Below are 18,297 nucleotides of genomic sequence, written 5' to 3' on the forward strand. Positions count from 1 at the left end.
AAATTTCCTCAAGTTGATTTGAGGTCTTTGTCTTTCTTTCTAAGGCATGAGGAATGAAGGGGAAATGAATGAGAAATGAATGAAAGAGCTTCCCAATAGGGGTCCCTCAAGATGGAATTTTGGATGACCAAGACCCAGTATGCAATAAGCACATACAGTCTCGTTGCCTTTCTCAGGAACCCTAGGTTCATAACATTAGCTGATGCTAATAAACCGACATGAGTGGAAAGTGTTGGGGGCAGGTTGGCGCAGTGGGATACTCATCTTTTCATTCTGACAAACCCATAAAGAAACCCAGCAAGACAGCATTCCTCCCTCAAGTTCAGGGATGCCCAGCAGCCACCTCTCCCTGTTCTGCTTCCCCCAGTTAACCCATGACCTCCACCTACAGGGCATCTCACTGTTTTTTTGTTTGGTTTTAACTTATGAAAAGTTTCAATTATTTACTAGTAAAGAGAATAGTGTGATCAATTCACAAAAATTGCCTAGGAACAATAATTACCAACTCATTGCTGGATTTTTTTTTTTTGTCCAAACCCCTGACACAGAACTCTTTTGAAACAAATCCCAGGCCTATTATTAAATCAGTATGTATCTCTAAAAGAGGACTGCTAGAGCCCTGGCTGGTGTAGTTCAGTGGTTGAGCATGGGCCTGCGAACCACAGGATCGCGGTTCGATTCCCAGTCAGGGCACATGCCTGGGTTGCAGGCCAGTTCCCAGCCCCTGGCAGGGGACGCACGAGAGGCAACCATACATTGATATTTCTCTCTCTCTCTCTCCTTCCCTTCCCCTCTAAGATAAATAAATAAAATCTTAAAAAAAATAAAAGTAAAAGAGGACTGCTAGAAAAATAAAACCACAATGTCGTGATCACATCTAAAATATTAATAATAATTCTTTAACATAATCAAATATCCAGCCAGGGATCAAATTTTTCCCAATAAGCTCATAAAATTTTTTAACAGTTGGTGTGTGTTCAAATCAGAATTCAATATGGGCCAAGTATTTGAATTAATACATATGTTTTTTAAGTTTCTTTTAAATGATAGGTTCCACTTTTCGCCACTGATCTCCCATTGATTGTTATGTTTTGAAGAAATGATATCTTTTGTCCCTCAGTGCTTCCATAGATGAATAACATGTAGACTGTTTTTGTGTGTTCAGCGTCCTTAAGACAGGTACACGTGGAAAGGATGCATGACGTGCTCTAACCCACTGCAGCCATGGTTCTTATCGACACTAAAACCAGCCCATCTTTGTCAGGGAAAACCTCTTCAACTTGGAGTCTAAGTCCTGTTGGCATGATCCTAGTAGTTTACAAGGGGGTATCCCACCAAAAGAAAAGGAATTTATTTACAAAAAATTATGTATTTATTCTTATATGTTTAAACTTTAGTCACCTTCAACATACCTATCAAGACTTTTTTTCACTGCTCAAAAAGTTTTTAAACTCCTCAGTTTTGATGCCTTTTAGTGCTTCTGCTGTTTTTTGTTTCACCTCTTTCATTTTAGCAAAATGTTTCCCTTTGAGGACTTTTTTCATCTGGGGAAACACCAACAAAAAGTACGTCAGGGCCAGAGCAGGTGAATAGGGAGGGTGGGGAACAGGAGTCATGCCATTTTTGATCCAAAACTGATGAACACTGGTGCGGTCAAGTGCCCTCATAAAGCACCCATCCTGAAATGGGCACACACATTGAAAAAATCTTCAAAAAAATTCACTGAAGCTGAATACAATCTCTCACAACAACTCCGGCTGGTGCACTGATACAGATTGGTCCCTAGAACATTTACCCCCCAGGAGGATTCCTGTACTATAAGAGGCCTGGCTTCTAGAAGTTAACTCTGGTTTTTTGAGGGAGGGCCCCCCCTCATATAACAGTTGTTTTCTTTCTGGCATGACAGGATGCAACCTCATCTTATACATTTATCTCTTAATCTAAACGTGGTGACCCATAGATCCTAGCTCCTTTAGTGGCGAGTGGTACTTAGAGATGACAACTAGAGACTACCTTACTGCTTACAAAGCTCTTTGGGCATGTTACCTCACATATGCACATACGAGCCCCTGGCCTCTGGGGCCCCATATTCCCTTTTCAAAGTTCAGTGCGAAAACGCCCTGTTTCAAGCACCCTCAGACCTTGGTCAGAAGCCAGATCCTAAATTACTTAGATATAAATCCATGTGTCTAATTAACTGAAGAGGACATGTTAGAAAAATACCACCCAGTAACAAATTATTTAGTTGGACAAAAACAAAGAGCGGAGAGCTCACTTGCCCCTTCCTTTTCCACTGGAATTGAAATGAAACAACTAAGTTCTGTTTTATTATACTCGTCTCTTTACTGTATTAGGGAATACATTAACATTTTAAATTTTTCATAAGTTAAAACCAAACAAAAAACAGTGAGATGCCCTGTAGGTGGAGGTCATGGGTTAACTGGGGGAAGCAGAACAGGGAGAGGTGGCTGCTGGGCATCCCTGAACTTGAGGGAGGAATGCTGTCTTGCTGGGTTTCTTTATGGGTTTGTCAGAATGAAAAGATGAGTATCCCACTGCGCCAACCTGCCCCCAACACTTTCCACTCATGTCGGTTTATTAGCATCAGCTAATGTTATGAACCTAGGGTTCCTGAGAAAGGCAACGAGACTGTATGTGCTTATTGCATACTGGGTCTTGGTCATCCAAAATTCCATCTTGAGGGACCCCTATTGGGAAGCTCTTTCATTCATTTCTCATTCATTTCCCCTTCATTCCTCATGCCTTAGAAAGAAAGACAAAGACCTCAAATCAACTTGAGGAAATTTTAAAATATATGTAAGCAATGTTTACCTTTAAGTCAATGGAAAATAGAGAACCCTTCTCAGAAGTGACCTTTCTTTAAATATACCAAAAGGAACCGTTCTGAGAGCACAGCAGACTCAGTGAAACACTTGTTTGTGCTCACAGCCTTTTAGCAACTTTGGTGTGTTAAAGACACCCGAAACAATATATGAGTTTCAAAATGTTCTCCCATCCCCATCAAAACACAGTGTACTTTCACATGGCTCTGTAACTTGGAAAAGATGCAGTCCTTACTGTTATCAGATCTCAGCTTGTGTTCCCATGCCTCCTCTCAGAACTTCTCTGGTCCTGAAGAAATGACTTCACACTTTGCTGTAGAGGACCCCTAGAATTCGATGTTGACTTTGCAGCTCACCAGTCACCAATTTCACACCCCATTTAGTCAGGTAGAGGAAGGCTTTTGGCTAAGTGAGCTTTCCCAGACACGAGTGTGGGGATGAGAGAGCCTGTCTGGGACCAGCCACAGACACTGGTGTATCTGATACAATCCTTGACCCACTGGAGCAAGGGGGGAGCCCCACGTTACAGATGAAGAAACCAAGGTCTGTGGGCTGGCTTATCTGACCATGTTGTCTCTGGAAAATGCACGTGAGACATTTCTCACGGGCTGCCTCTTGCAGCTCTATGAGGTGCCAGCTCTGACTTGCATTGCAGCACGCAGGTTCTTCTGTCCATCAGTGATGCCAGCTCACAGGACCTGCCTTTCTGCAGAGGGATGGCAGCACCCTGGCTGCATGGTGAACTAGAGGCCAGCGTGTTATGGCAGTTAGCTGCTTTTACAGGAGGCTGGTATTTCCCACCAGAATATAGTTGAGCTTTGGTCCTATCCAAGTATTTGATGCTGCAGTTGTGACCCAAGTCCTGTCCTTATGGTAATACACCAATGATGGAGAGGTTCCAGTCAATCTTTTACCCTTCTGTTCATTCCCACCATTTTACAGAGTGTATTGATGAAGAGTCCGTCAGATTCCTCTTTCTAGTTACTGTTACGATACAAGTTGGGTGTATTTATGAAGGACCTAATCATTGCAAATTCAGCCAAAGAGTCTCAAGCCTTAAAAATCCGTGGTTTAGACAGTGATCCTGGATTTAGAGCTGAACTTGTAAGGAGTGGATGGTGTCGGTAACCAAGGAAGAGCAGGTCTGGAGCTGCAGGAGTGCCACCCATTACTGGCCTGAGGAGACCCCCTACCCTGTCCTATTAGTGGCCTCTGGGTGTGGAGCTATTTTCAGGTAGCAGGTGATATTTTACACTAAGCCTCATTCATCCTTGTTTTTGCTAATATTATAAATTTGCAGGTTTTTTCTCATTTGCAATATCGACACTTTGAGTACCTGATACCCGTAGATGTTGTTGTTGCTTAAAGTAGTATAAGTAAAAGAAAACCTAATTTAAGCCTTGGATATTTTATACATGCAAACCACTTGTGCTTTTTCCATTAAGAATAATTACACAAGAATTCATTCATGAACAGCTGACAGAAGATGTGTGTAGCACCATTTATATAAGACAATTAGTTATAGTTGCTCTTCCCTTTTGGGTGCCTCAGCTATTCCCAGGCCTGCTGGCCATTTCTCTCCTTCATCACTAATCCCCGCAGCCACCAGTGGGCAGATCTGGAAGGAGCGGAGGCTCTGGGTATCATTCAGCTTGTAGGCATTAGGGAGGGGATTGCATCTCAGGTTACCTGCATCTCAGGTTACCTTAGTCCAGAGCTGGGATCTTTGCTCTCCCATGGCCTGTAGCTGTGTATAGTATTGCCTTCTCATGCTACTCTGCTTTTCCTTCTCTCTGTTCCATGTACTGTCTCCAGTGCTGCTGTCTATCCACATGAGTCCCCCTTTCTGCACCTCCCTGTATCCACCTGGTTTCTTCCAGCTTCTCGCGGAACTTAGATGTGGGCGTAAATTTACCACTTCCATGCTTGTATGCCTTTTCCGAGTCCCAAACCCTAAGCTGTCTTGACTGAGAGAAGCTCCGTGAGCAGCTTTGTATAAAAGAGCCCCTCTTTGCTTTCCATGGGGCTTAAAGGGCAAAGCTGAGGCACGTGGCGACACGTCACATAACCCTGCCCTTCCTAGGGTGTTCATCTGTCACTGCAGGCATCTGTTTTCATTTCATTTGGTAGTTTTAAATCCTCATAAGCCAGTTCTATCCCTTTTTAAAAATAAATAGATTAATTGCAGTTTGATGATCACTGTTTATTTCCCACAACGCCAAATAACAGGCTTAAGAAATAAATGGTGTTTATTTAAAAATGGAGATATTAGCATGTTTTCCTTTGAAGATTTGCACGTTTTTAAATATTATATTTTCAAAGTGCTGCTTATGTAGTAATGCCTAAGTAAAATAAGTGTCTGGTTACAATTCAGTGCCTTTCTCACCGGTCCTTAACTGTTATTTAATTATTCCAAGTCATAAATTTTTTATTGAACGAACTAAACTAGGCTAATATAATTCATCCTGCTTTCTAAACTTACGGGCAAAAATTCCTTTCTGAGATTTCAGGCCACTTTTTTATTTATGCTCTTGGCTCTCCTCATTTGCCAGAAGCCTTCTCTTCTAATCAAAGAATTATCTTCTTGTTACAGAAAGAGCTTTAATTTGCCTTTCTCTCTTCTCTCTCCTTCTTCCATGTAATCCAAAAGAAATGATCTACCTTCTTCTTTCAAAAGAGAGTACCTGCATCCTTCCAACACTGCTAAATCTGGCTTAAAATTGGAATAGCATGGATTCTTTCTTCAATAAAAGTTACTGTAGCAATTAGCTCTCATCATAATTAGATGGAAGGGAGCTTTTATGATGGAATGAACATGAGGCTCGGAAACAAAGACCTCATTGCAAACCCAGCCTTGTTTCACCAGCTTATGGCAGTGAGCAAAAGTTATTGGGCCTCTCAGAACCTCGGTTCCTCGTTTATAATTTGGGGACACAACTAAATTAGATTTTTACTTCAAGTGAATTTTGTAAGGATTTAGTGAGATGAGCCTGGCACGTAATTTCCTCACCACATAAAAACATTAACATTTACTGAAGAGCTTATACAGAGTATTAAAAATAAAATGAAACCTCCTCTTGGTAGGTAGAGAAAAAAGACATGAACTCACAATTAACCAACTCACAAGAAAAACAATTACTAAACAAACATTTGGAGATCGTTTAAACTAATAGCAATTAAATAAATGTAAAAAGCATTGAGACGTTATTTTTCTTTTATTAGCACTTATTTTAGAAGAAAGACCTAATGCTGGCACATTGCCAGTGGCTGCAGCTCGTTGGAAAAAATAAGCTTTAAGTCATAGTAACATTCCCATCATTAAATCTAATTCCATTTCTGAGGGTCTGTCCTGAGGGAATATAATAAAATATGGAAAAAAATCTAAAAACATGACAATAATTATTATTTAGGATCTTAACAAACCTGGAAACAACTTATTTTTGTAATGGATTAAGCTATGAGAGACTAGTTTCTGGATTTTAAAGAAAAAATAAAGACTTATTAAGAGGCATGTAAAAATGTTTATAGTATAAAGAATATGTAGATATGACAATCAGTATAAAAAAGATATCAAGTAATAATTATGTTAAGGAGTTACAGCATATGTTCCCCTTTTCCTGTTTTCCTAAGTCTTTTATAAGGTAATATTACTTTTAAGATTACAGTTATAGTATAAGTCTGAAAAATATACTTATTAAATGCCTGTTATGTGTTTGGAAAATTTTCAGTGGCATTTTGGGTTTTAAAGAAAGCAAGACTCTTTCTTCATTATTTTACTTCAAGGCAATAAAAAAAGCAAAAAGTATGCTTATCAGACTAGTTAGAATAAGTATTTAACATAGAACCTAAGATTTAAGGTGCTGTTGTCTGTAGCCTGAGTGTTTAATGCCAGGCAGTCCGCCCAGCCTGTGTTAAATATAATGGTGCTCTGTCTCACTGTAGCCATCAGTCCAGGACTCATTCCAAAATTAACTTCCTGGTTTGCTCAGGTCATTCCACTGAGGGAAATGGGACCTCAGTGCATTGACCAGAAGAACATCAGCATGAGCAAGAGTTTAACTAAGGCATCTCAAAGCTACATCTAAAGGTAACTAGATTGAAGTAAGCTAGACAAGATGATTTGCCAAGTAATATAGCATGATTTTTAGTTGAAATTTGTATTGAAATAGTTGCAGATTTGCTTGTAGTTGTGAGAAATACTATGGAAGATCCTTTGATGCTTCACCCAGTTTCTCCCAGGAACTGGGAGAAAGGGTGGTAACCCTTCGCAGAGCTGTAATACAGCATCCCAGCCAGAGTATTGAGACGGTACAGGCCCTCCCATCTGACTCAGAATTCGATTTTACTTACATCCATTTGTGCCTGTGTGTGAGTGCACGAAATTCTATACAATTGAATCACCTGTGTATGTTTGTGTTTTTCCCACCACAGTTGAGAGACTGAACAGTTCCATCAGTACTGGTCTAGAAATGAAATCGCTGATTAAGGAGTTAGAGATCTACATTTGGGCCTCTCTTCTAGTTAGCTCATCACTGCCAATAAGTCAATTACTTTCTGTGAATTTGCTCAGCCGTACAAAATGGTTGGATTAGACCAATGGCTCTTAAACTTGAACATGAAGTAGAATCACCTAGAGGATCTGTTAGGACACCAATTTCTGGGCTCCTCCCCTAGATTTCCCGATTGAGCATAAGAATTTGCCTAATGAATCCCCAGGTGGTGGCGGTGAAGTAGCCTGGCATGTCAATGGACACCGCTGGCCCGATGACACTACAGCAGGCTCTGGGCCCGACAGTCAGTACCACCTCCTCCCCCACAAAACCTCACATTCACGTTTCCATTGAATAGCTATGCCTTTGTGGTTTTTTCCCTTAAGTGGTACAGATATATAATAGACTATAACACAGCCATTAAAAATACTATAGAAGAATATTCATTGTCACAGAAAGATTCCCATATATATAGCTCTTAGGTTAACAAGAAGCTATATGTTATAAAACAACACATATAGGGGTCAGGGGGAGGAAGAAGAGGGTAAAGAGGGGGATAAATGGTGAGAGGAGACTCAACTTTGTGTGGTGAACACACAATACAATATACAGATGATATATTATAGAACTGTATACCCAAAACCTATGTAATTTTATTAAACCGTCATTCCAATAAATTCAGTAAACATTTTTACAAAATAGGGTATACATGGATGGCCCTAGCTGGTGTGGCTCATTTGGAGTGTCATTCTGTAGACTGAAGAGTTGCGGGTTTGATTCCCAGTCAGGGCACATGCCTAGGTTGTGTGTTCCAGCCCTGGTAGGGGTACGTACAGGAAACAACCAACTAAAGTTTCTCTCATCAGTGTTTCTCTCCCTCTCTCCTTCCCTTCCCCTCTCTTTAGAATCAATAATCATGTTCTTGGGTGAGGATTATTTTTTAAAAAGCAGCATATATAGAAACTTTCAGTTATACATAGAAAATAAAAGTCCAGAAAGATATATCCCAAATGTTAACAGTTGTTATTGCTGAGTAATAAAATTGCAAATTTTTTGTGCTTTTCTATTTTCTAATTTTGTCTACAGTATATTTATAATCAAGTTGTTAAACAAAATATAGTAAGCAATACAAGTATGATTTTTCTAAGAATTGCATTGCTTACTATATTTCTCTAAGTTTTTATAATTGCAGTAAGAACTTGTTGTGTATCAACAAATAAAAATAAGGCTCTTCAGGTGTGAGATAAAATTGTCTGGGTAGTTTATAGAGGCAGCTGTGATGCTCCTTAGCCCCTTCCCTAAAAAGTGTGGTCCATCCCCTTTCCTGTTCTCCCTGCCTGGCAGGGCTCGGCACTCACACACTGAACAGTCCTGGCTACAGGGCCCCTGGTCCAGCTCCTCATGGCTGCCTGTGGAATGTGTGCGTGGCACTTCCACTGGTAACTGGGGGGATCCACAGCCACAACCTCACAAGCTGGACGCTCCTCCATCCTTAACAGTGAGGCAGAAAGAAAGTCTTTTATCTGGGTGGAACAAGTTTCTTCCTGGTTATTGCCACTGTTAAGAATTAATAATTGCAGCTAAAATAGGAAGGAATTTAAAAACATCACTGAAATAAATCTGTTTAGATGGCAAAAACCATCTGCTATAGAAAGCTATTTGTTCCCCATGTGGATTCATGTCTCCTCCCAGAATTTCTGATTGCACTAATATCCCAAATGTATTGTCTTTAATATCTGTGCTTCTGGACCTTAAGACAGATTCGTGTGAACATAGCTTCCTTGAAATATTATTTACTCAAACATTTTTGCTGCTAAATATTTTAGTCAGTTGGTGCTGTAGAAAAGCACTGTTCCATTTCTGAACTCTACTAACTCTGTTTCTGAAAAGACTGGTCAGAGACATGTGGCCAGCGGGGCGGTGGTGATTCTCACAGCAGCGTTCTCGTCTGGGGCGGCCGTGGGGTCGCTGGTTCCCTTCTGCCAAGTTCCCTCCTGAAGCTTGTCCATGGGAGTGAGAAATGGAAAGGCCGCTTTGATTTGTGAGTGGTTGTGTATTTATTGTGGTAGGTGGCACCGTCTGATAGTATGCATTTTAACACCCACTCACATTGGGATCATAGAATGTCCTTTAACAAATATGTTTTGTGCTCGATGCAGTGTACTTTTACGTAACACTGAAAGACTGTTGTCAAGAAACACTTGCCCCATGGGCTTGCTGTCATTGGCGAAGTTGCTGGGTGGGTTTGCTTTATGTGACTGGAAGTCTCCGTGCTCTCACCAGAATTGCTTGTTCTCTACACAGCACCATCCTGTGCCACCGTTACTTTCATGATCCATTCATTCCAAGAGAAGTGATGAAAAATTGTATCTAGAACTCAGTTGGTTTGTGGAAGAACAGGATCAAGATCCACTAAGGTTGCGTGTTTCTGTATTTTCAACCTCACCTAAAGAGGAAAAGGCCTCAGTCCTCATTTTCCTACACACATCTCTCTTTTGGAACTTACCGACCACTGGCATTTCACCTAGATATCCACTGGGAAACATAGTTGTGCTTATTTAACTGGTTCCCAGAAAGATGAAAACCAACAGGCTTTTATTTATACATCAATTTTTGAGTGCGTGCATGGCTCACATAAAATAATAGGGTAAAGGTTGGAATTAATTTACAGACAGCCTCCTTACTGCATTTTCTCCTGCTTTCTAAAGCCTCTTCCAGAATGTGTGCAGAAACTCTGGAGTTAGAAGACTGCACTGATGTTCCCTTTGTGTGATGTTCCTGTCCTCAGTTAAGGATACACATAATTGTCATTGTAGAGGGATAGGGCATTCCTCCTCTCTGTGTGGCTTCTCAGATCTTTTGTTGCATCCTTCCTTTGTGCTGCTAATTCATTCAGTAGGGCAGCACCTCCTAGCAGGAAAATGAACATGCTACTCTCTGCCATGCCAGGCTTTACTGCCTCTCCTCACCAACACAGTATCAGAATTAGAGTAATAATTACCTTTTGCAGGGTGCTGTCTCAGAAATCCCCCTTCCTTTCATAGCTCATGAGTTGTCTTTTTTTTTCTGCCAGCAGGCACAAGACATTTGCCTTAAACTTGTGGCATCTTATTAGAATCATCTTGTTACTTGACTCTTCTCCCCAGCTTTGTGGGAGCACCTTGAAGGAATGACTTCTCGGTGTGCTTGTGATGGTGCAGACACTGGAAGATAGCACTTAATGTTGAATGAATTGAGGGAATGAAGCCAGCCTGCCAGCCAGGCGAAGGAGTATCTGACACTCTTCACCCAACTCAAAAAGTTGAGTGTGCGCGTCATCAGCATCGGCCTGATCGATGCCAAATTAGTGAGGTAGCAAAAGTTACTGGATCCCCATGTTATTTCAGATGCCAAATATATATTATAAATGCTTGGAAGAATTATTTTATATTTATGTCTACATTGTCTTATTTCATTTTGTAAATGAAATTTGATCCTAGAAACTGTAGTTTATAATAGAAAGTATAAATTCTCTTTTCCATGTGATAAAAGCATGCTATTTCAGAACATAACTGAACATGAGCCATACATAGACCAAAACACATATTTAAGGCGTAGCTTTATGTATTTACTTTTTTAAGTCTATAATACCCTTTAAAAGGAACAGTTGTGTATAGCTATGCTACTTATTCTAAAGAGTCTTTTCTAAGAAAGTCTGTAATTATTACGAAACTCACATTTTCCAGTATTATACAGTTCTATCTGTCTTATTTAGCATACCCTAAAGCAGTTATGTAGCTTTTTATAAAATGCTGATTTTATTTCATGCAACCTGCCTTTTTAGTGATTAAAATTCCAATTCTATGTTGAGGAATAGAACTTAATAATATAAATTTGTTAACTAAGATACAGAAACATTAAAAAGTGTTTAACAAATGTGTTGAAGTATTATAAACTTAACCGTTGGTCAGCTATTACATCAGCCTGGCCCTATTCATTGTGTTTTAAGAAGATTGTTTTTAGATGGTGACTCAAAGCAGGATGTTATATTTAGACGTCTTCACCTTCTCTCACCTTTTTCATCCCCAAGTGCCCAGATTCAGGGCACACGGAGGGTCAGACCTCATAGCCAACACGAAATAGTCCCGTCTTCCCTAGTTTTTAATAATTATGTATAATTATGTAACTATATATTTCATATATGTAACAATGGGGTGTGAGGCTGTAACTGTGCTCATATCCTCTGAAAAGCGTTAAAACTTTTACTTTGGGGAATAAAACTAAAAAGGATGAAGTAGAGATTTTTCTCAGTGTAGTAGAACAAAATAAAATTACCCTCTCTTAAAATAGATGGCAGTTAGGGAAAGCAATTTTTCCTGTCATGGGTAAAAGCCAGAGAACACAAAAATCAGCATTTGAAATGTTAACTTGGGGTGTTTTAAATAAAAAGAAGCTAAAATGCATTGTATATTATCTGCTCCCGAGGATGACTGCAGATTCTTGTTATTAAGTGCTGCAAAAATACATAATGTACCTGGCAGTTGGAACTATAAAAACTAGAGATGAAGAGAAACATATTAGGTGAAATTTTAAAGTTTTCTTTTTTGAGAGGACTCCATGTTTTGTTACTTAATTTAATCAGCTCGGCCTCATATATTTGTTCTTCATCTTGAGTTCAAATTCACAGGCATGCAAAAGAAAAGAAATCTTTGGTAATTGAAAGATTAAAAGTCTCTAAACCTCTGCCGTTTTATCTTATTCCTCTGTAAAACCCTGCATTAGGAATCAATTTCTTCCTAAGCCCATTATCGAACGTCATAGCTTTAAATCCTGAGCGAGCCACTTGATTTTTCTGAGCTTCTGTTTCTTCATTTGTAAAACAGATTTTCAAAAGCCTGCTTTATTTAAGTCACGAGGCTGTGCTGAGGATGAAAGAAGTCACAATAAGCTCCATATACAAAGTGTTTTACAGGTTTCAAGTAGGTACTGTGATAATTACCATTTTGTAGATGGGGAAAGGTTGAGAGAGGCTAACAAGCTTGTTGAAGGTCACACAGCTATTAAATGAGATGTGATCCTAAAATCCTGTAAATTGCAGGATTTTTCAACATTGGCACTATTGATCTGGTGAGAACGGGGGTGGCTGATAATTCATTTGGGGGGGGGGAAGATGTCCTGGGCATTATTGAATATTTAGCAGCATCCCTAGCTTCTGTCTCCTAGATGCCAATAGTATCACAAGTTGTGACCATCAAAAATATCTTCAAACCTTGACGAATGTCACCTGGCAGGCAAAATAACCCCAAGTTGAGAACCACTGGTCTGTAAAGTTATTAACCACTTTTAAGATAACATTTATCAGTATCATTGTTATTCGGAGTAGTTGGTTTCTGGTTGGACTATTTTATAACATAGTGATTTCAGGATTAAAAAAGAGATAGCTGGTTTCATCCCTCATCTTTCTCTTTCTGAATATTAGTTGTGACGGTGTCTTCTTTGGAAGGTCCTTTGTAAACTTCTTACAGAAGCTATCACCTGATAGGGACAGCATGGACAGTGAGCCCGACGTCAGATTCAACCAACCCCCAAAGTCCCTTCCCCTGTAATTCCATGGTCGTTCCCTAAGGGAGCCAGGTGGTCTCCCTTGAACAGCCCCCTCTCATCTGAAATGTTTATAGACTTCTAACAGCCATTATCATCTGAGAGGCCAGGGAGAGAAACACATGTATTTTATAGCTATTATCTCATTTAATTTTCACACTAAGCCCTTGAGGTTTGTATCACTTGTTCACACTTACATTTTGTTTAGGAAGCTTAACCTTTCGTCTCTGCCTGCTCCTTCAGCTGTGGTGCTCTTAATCCAGAACTTCATACAGAAACTCAGCAGGAAGTTGATACGGAAACACAGCAGGTGCCTTTCTTACCAGCACTGTATGAAGAGTAACATCCTTCTGAATCACTCCACATAAAGCAGGTGCTTTCTGCCCTGCATGACTCTTCCTTTTTCCTCTCCCCTTAACAGGGTTCATTAAATACATGCCTGGTTTCGTTGCTTCTGGGGACTGAAGAACCAGCCGTCCAAAGAGGAGAATGCTTCCACTTCCCCCTAGAAAGGCCTACCCTAGGATGACTTTCCCAACCCTACCACCCTTGCCCATCTTTACCTCTAGTCTGCATCCCACTTTCTGCCTGATGTTGGCACAGTCTCCAATTTATTACCACTCCTGAACTAAAACTTTCTAAGTATTTGTGACTGGCTTTGCAATATTTGTTTCTCTGTTATTTAAAATAATTGTGAAATTAGATGCATTTGATCTGGACCTTATTAAGTAGTCTGGAAATGTTTTGTACCTAGGCCTATATGAATTTAAAAAAAATTAAACACCAAGTTTTAAGATTGATTGCTGCTGACAAGCACAATAAATATAATTGAGAATGATTAAAAGAGTTGGCATGACCTGAGGAGAGGCTGTTGTAATTACCGATAGTGATGAGGGGCTGGAATTTCCCAGGAATCTTTAGGACACAGTGTTCTGCTTAGAGAAGGTCCAAGCAGCTGTTTGAACCGATGGGAAAGGGAACTGGGATATTTCACAGCAATATAACTTTAGTGTCAATTAAAACTTTCATTTTTTAAGTACATGTGAATCATTTGAATAACTCCAAAATTCATTTTTAAAGGACTAATCGGCTCCTTCTGTAAAATGGCAATGTCTGGCCAAAGAGCCATTTTTCTTTTCAGATCAGCATGCCTCCTCACTGACCAGACTTACCTGGTCCTGGTCTGATGTGCATTCTGCCACTTCATCATGTTATATAAATAAAGCACTGGGGGTTTCCTTCCTTTTCCAGGTGGCCTTTTTGAAGATGTGACTGTAGGAGCCAAAGCATTCCCCTCCACAGCACGGAGCACGCGGGAGGCCTCCCAGCAGTCAGCCCAGCGAACAGTGATTACAGAGACAAGAACCAGAGCTACAGAATGAGAGCACTGCATTGACGTTTTGAGTTTTACTTGCTTGCATTCTTCTGTAAGAGAAGAGTTAATGTCAAACCTTGGGAAAATCAAGGTGGTGAAGAAAGTCACAGTAGCAGGTTGAGATAAGTATAGACATCACGTCTCTATTTCCCACAGAGAAGAACCTTCAAATATGTGCTGTGTCAGCACCACCTGGAAAGACATTAGCTAGTGGAGACCCATCTGTCCTGGGTGGATTGCAGACAGGGACTTCGTTGGTGGAACTGCCATAAATTTTTGGAAATTAAGTTTCAAAGAACTTCTCAGGTTCATTTAAAACAAAGTTTAAAAAAAAATAAAGAATTTTATATACTTTGTTCAGAGGAGATGCTCAGGAAATAAGTGTTGAATAAATGGTTATCAAATTAAAGGTTTTCCCTGCATGTGTTCCTTTGGTTCTTTATTTCCTTTACCAGTACTATTGCAAATCCACGTAAGTACCTCACTGGCATGCTGCTGCGGAGTTGTCATAGTCCTTATGTGCCAAGGCAGGTGGTGAAGAAGCCATTGAATGAGAACACCAGACTCAGAGGGGGTCCTACAGAGCGTGGGCCAGCTCCTGATTTTACAGAGAAGGTCTGAGACTTACCTATTATCACACAGGAGGAGCAAAGCTGGGACCGGGGCCAGGCAGCTCCTCCTTTCCCGCTGCGCATGCAGGAGGACGGTCTCGGGGTTGCAGCTGTACTTGCTGCCTATGGAGCCAACTGGCATTAACCCTAGCCTACAGACCACCACTCTACCTCTTTCTTTATTTTAAAAAATAAAAATCAAACAAAAAACCACCCTGAGTTTTCTGTCTCCTAATTTTCTAACTTAACACAGCTGTTACTGGCATTGTGATTTGCTGAAGCTTTCATGATTTCTTCTTCCTTGGACTTTAACCAAAACCCGTGTCCTGCCAGCAAGACAGCGGCGCGGCGCTCAGTTCTGTACCTGGTGAGCTGACAGGAAGAAACCCCATCTGTTTCATCCCACAGACATTTTATTAAGCACAGTTTGAAACACTGAGGTTCTTAGTAATATGTCCAAGACTCACAGCCGTGAAGGAGAATTTGTTTGGCTTCACTTAAGCTACTAAGCTCCCAAACATCATGCTGACTTTTCGTGCTTTCTGTTTCTGTCCCCCGTTGGTACAGAGCAAGGTTTCTCAACCTGGGCTCTGTTTGCATTTTGGGTCAGATAATTCTTTGTTGTGGGAGACTGTCCTGTGCTGTTGAGTAGAAAAATATTTTACTATACCCTCCTAGATTCAGTGGCTAGAGCTTGCAACTCAAATGGATAAAAGACAGATTAACAACAGAAAAAGAAAACTATACCTACCTCTGCTAAGGAGTTTCAAAAGAAATGAGACCCTAGGAAGTGGGTAGAGGATTCAGGCTCATATTCCATCATAGGCTAAACAAAGAAAAAGGAGGTTTGAGCTTCTAGGCCAGGAGAGGCAAGTTATAGGAGGGTGAGAGAAGGAAGTGTGTGGTTAAGGAGGCTTGTCTTGTAGTTCAGGTAGGAGTTTCTCAGCAGATACAAGTTGTCTCCAGGAGTTGCTCTCTTCCTGGTATAGAGGCATCTTTACAAATGGAAATTTTCATTATAACTATAAATATACTTTATAAAAGGGGAAAATTTACTCTTTATTTTTAGGCAGTTATGGGGAGATAAAAAGCTTTTTCTGCTTCTGCTGGACCTCAGTTGACTTTAGTTCAAAATAATTCTTATGCCAAAGTTGCATATTTTGGGATGGCATTCTGGTCCCCTTCAGTGCATTGGAGGATGTTTAGTAGCAGCTCAGCAGATGACAGTAGCCTCCTCCCCAGTTGTGACAGCAAACAACACCTGCAGACAGTGCCCTGCTGGCCGAAACTGACCCTGGGCTGGGAACCACTGCTATAGCCCATGTGTCTGAGAAACGAGATTTGGTGACTGGTAGGGCTCAGTGGAAGCTGCCCCAAAGTATCGGAACCATGGAGAAACTTCATTTCTTTACTATCTTTTCTCCTTTCCATCCTTTTGATTCAAACTGGCCACACCCAGCACCATGACTCACCCACTGCCTTCTCCCTTGCAGGACCGCTCTCTTAACCGCTAAGCCCTCAGGACACTGAGGTTTTAGTCAGCATCAAATAATCTTAGGAACAAAGTCAAGTCTGTTGATGCCAGAGACAGTTGGGCGTCAGTTTGTTTCGGCTCCAGGCCCAGAAACCATGGCAATGCCCTGGCTGACATCAGGACCGGATGCCCTGGTCCGCTGCCCCCTCAGAGACCACGACCCTGTCTCCCTCAGTCACCACGATTAATGACCTTTCCCTTACAACCCACCCCCTGGAAGCCAGGTCTTGGAGCCTTTGCCAACCTGTCTCTGGGCTGGGCCACTTCCTAAAAGTAAAACCTTTCCTTCTTTGCAGCAAAGTCCTGTTTGTGTCTTACTGGGCTTTGATGCACACAGCTAAACGGACCCCCTTCATTTAGTAACAATATCCCATTTTGACATATTGATTATTTTGAATTAAAGTTACTTAAGAAATGGTGAGTGCAAGAAGGACATTCTGACCCTCCTTTGTCCTCCTGAAATAAGTCTCCCGTGTGAAATCTGCCTGCAGCAGGAGGTAGAAAAGACATCCTCATCACCAGAAATAGGGAATTCTGGACCAAAAAGCCTGCACAAAGGTTGCTACTTCTTTTCTAATTAACTATCCCAAATCCAAACCCTTTTGTCTTGTCAATTCTTCACAAATGTATTGTTTCTTTGTCTGAACAGTATAAAAGCTGCCTGCTTGGTGACTTTGAGTCTTATATTTCTGTGAGCTCCCATACATACAAAATTAGTTTTTTTTAATGTCTCGTGTCACTTAATCTTGAGGTGAACTAAAGAGCCTGCCTAGGAATGAAGAAAGAAAAAGTTTTCCTCCCTTACAGTCGCCTGCAGTTGTGTATTGCCGATGATACAGCCATTACAAAATCTGAACCACTTTCTGGCATGTGGCCAGGTCTTGCTAAACTATTGTTTTCAGAAATGAATGCTGATGAATACCCTCGTGTGTATTTCTTAAGAGTTCAGTTAGTATTAATCCAGTGTTTGAGACTGGAATAAATTAGATGAAGCAGGGTTTTGCCGATGCATAAAACATTTTTTTCTGAGATAGTTTTCCTCTCTCTAGGAAAGAAAGAAGTGATTACCATACTGATATTCGCTTATGGTTTAGATGGTGAAGGTGCTCATGATTCACAAGATAACTACCGCTCAGCCCAGCTAGAAGAATATTCTAACGTGCTACCCTTGCCCCTGAGCCAAATTGACTCAAGTGCAGTGAGACCCTGTGAGCTCCACCTGGGGTGTGAGGAGGAGCCAAGCCAATGAGAGAGTTCAGTCCGGTCCCTTTCTGACAGCACAGGTGGGGTGGCTGTGAGAAGCTCCGAGGGAGGTCACGCACAAGACTGGTTTCTGACTACAGAATGCAGCTACCATGTGCGAAGTTGTATGTATCATGAAACAGAATCTTGTCATGGCAAAGCTGCCAAGCTCAACAGGCCTTCACATCCTCTGAGCCAGTGCCCTGATCACTGGGGAGGGAGGTTACAGAGGTGACGTGTCTGAACCTGAGGGTCCACCTCATGGCCACAGAGGATGGGGAAAGAAGGGAATGCGAGCCTTTGTCTCTTTTTGTCTGAATAAAGAGAAATTTTCTCCTTCCCGCCTCCTCCTATCCCCCTCCTCCTCTCCCCTTCCCCCCGAGAGAGAGATAGAGAGAGACAGAGATATCCAGCACTAAAAAGATTTAAATTCAGTAAACTACATTGGGAGGGCTAGAGCAGTACCATCAACCAAATCCATTTTTTTAATCTCTAAAAACTTAAATCACTGCAGTGTATTAAATAAGTGGTTACTTACTTATTAAGTCACTTATATCACTTAAATAAGTGATTCTGTGAACTTATTCTCACTTAGTAAAATTACAGTACCTAGATGTATTGA

The 18,297-nt window shown here is 40.9% G+C and overlaps 1 protein-coding gene across 1 annotated transcript in view; it reads left to right on the top strand.

Moving 5' to 3' along the window:
* The window catches only part of UBE3D (ubiquitin protein ligase E3D), a 141,538-nt gene extending 126,476 nt beyond the window's left edge, over positions 1–15,062 (top strand). Inside the window, exon 10 of the mRNA XM_037039376.1 lies at positions 14,165–15,062. Within this exon, the coding sequence (XP_036895271.1) occupies positions 14,165–14,185 (21 nt within the window). The 3' untranslated portion in view covers positions 14,186–15,062. The remainder of the gene's footprint in view (positions 1–14,164) is intronic.
* Positions 15,063–18,297: the final 3,235 nt, after the last annotated feature.

Source organism: Sturnira hondurensis, unplaced genomic scaffold, assembly GCF_014824575.4.
Source record: "Sturnira hondurensis isolate 20B ecotype Veracruz unplaced genomic scaffold, ASM1482457v3 Scaffold0025370, whole genome shotgun sequence".
Classification (NCBI taxonomy): domain Eukaryota; kingdom Metazoa; phylum Chordata; class Mammalia; order Chiroptera; family Phyllostomidae; genus Sturnira; species Sturnira hondurensis.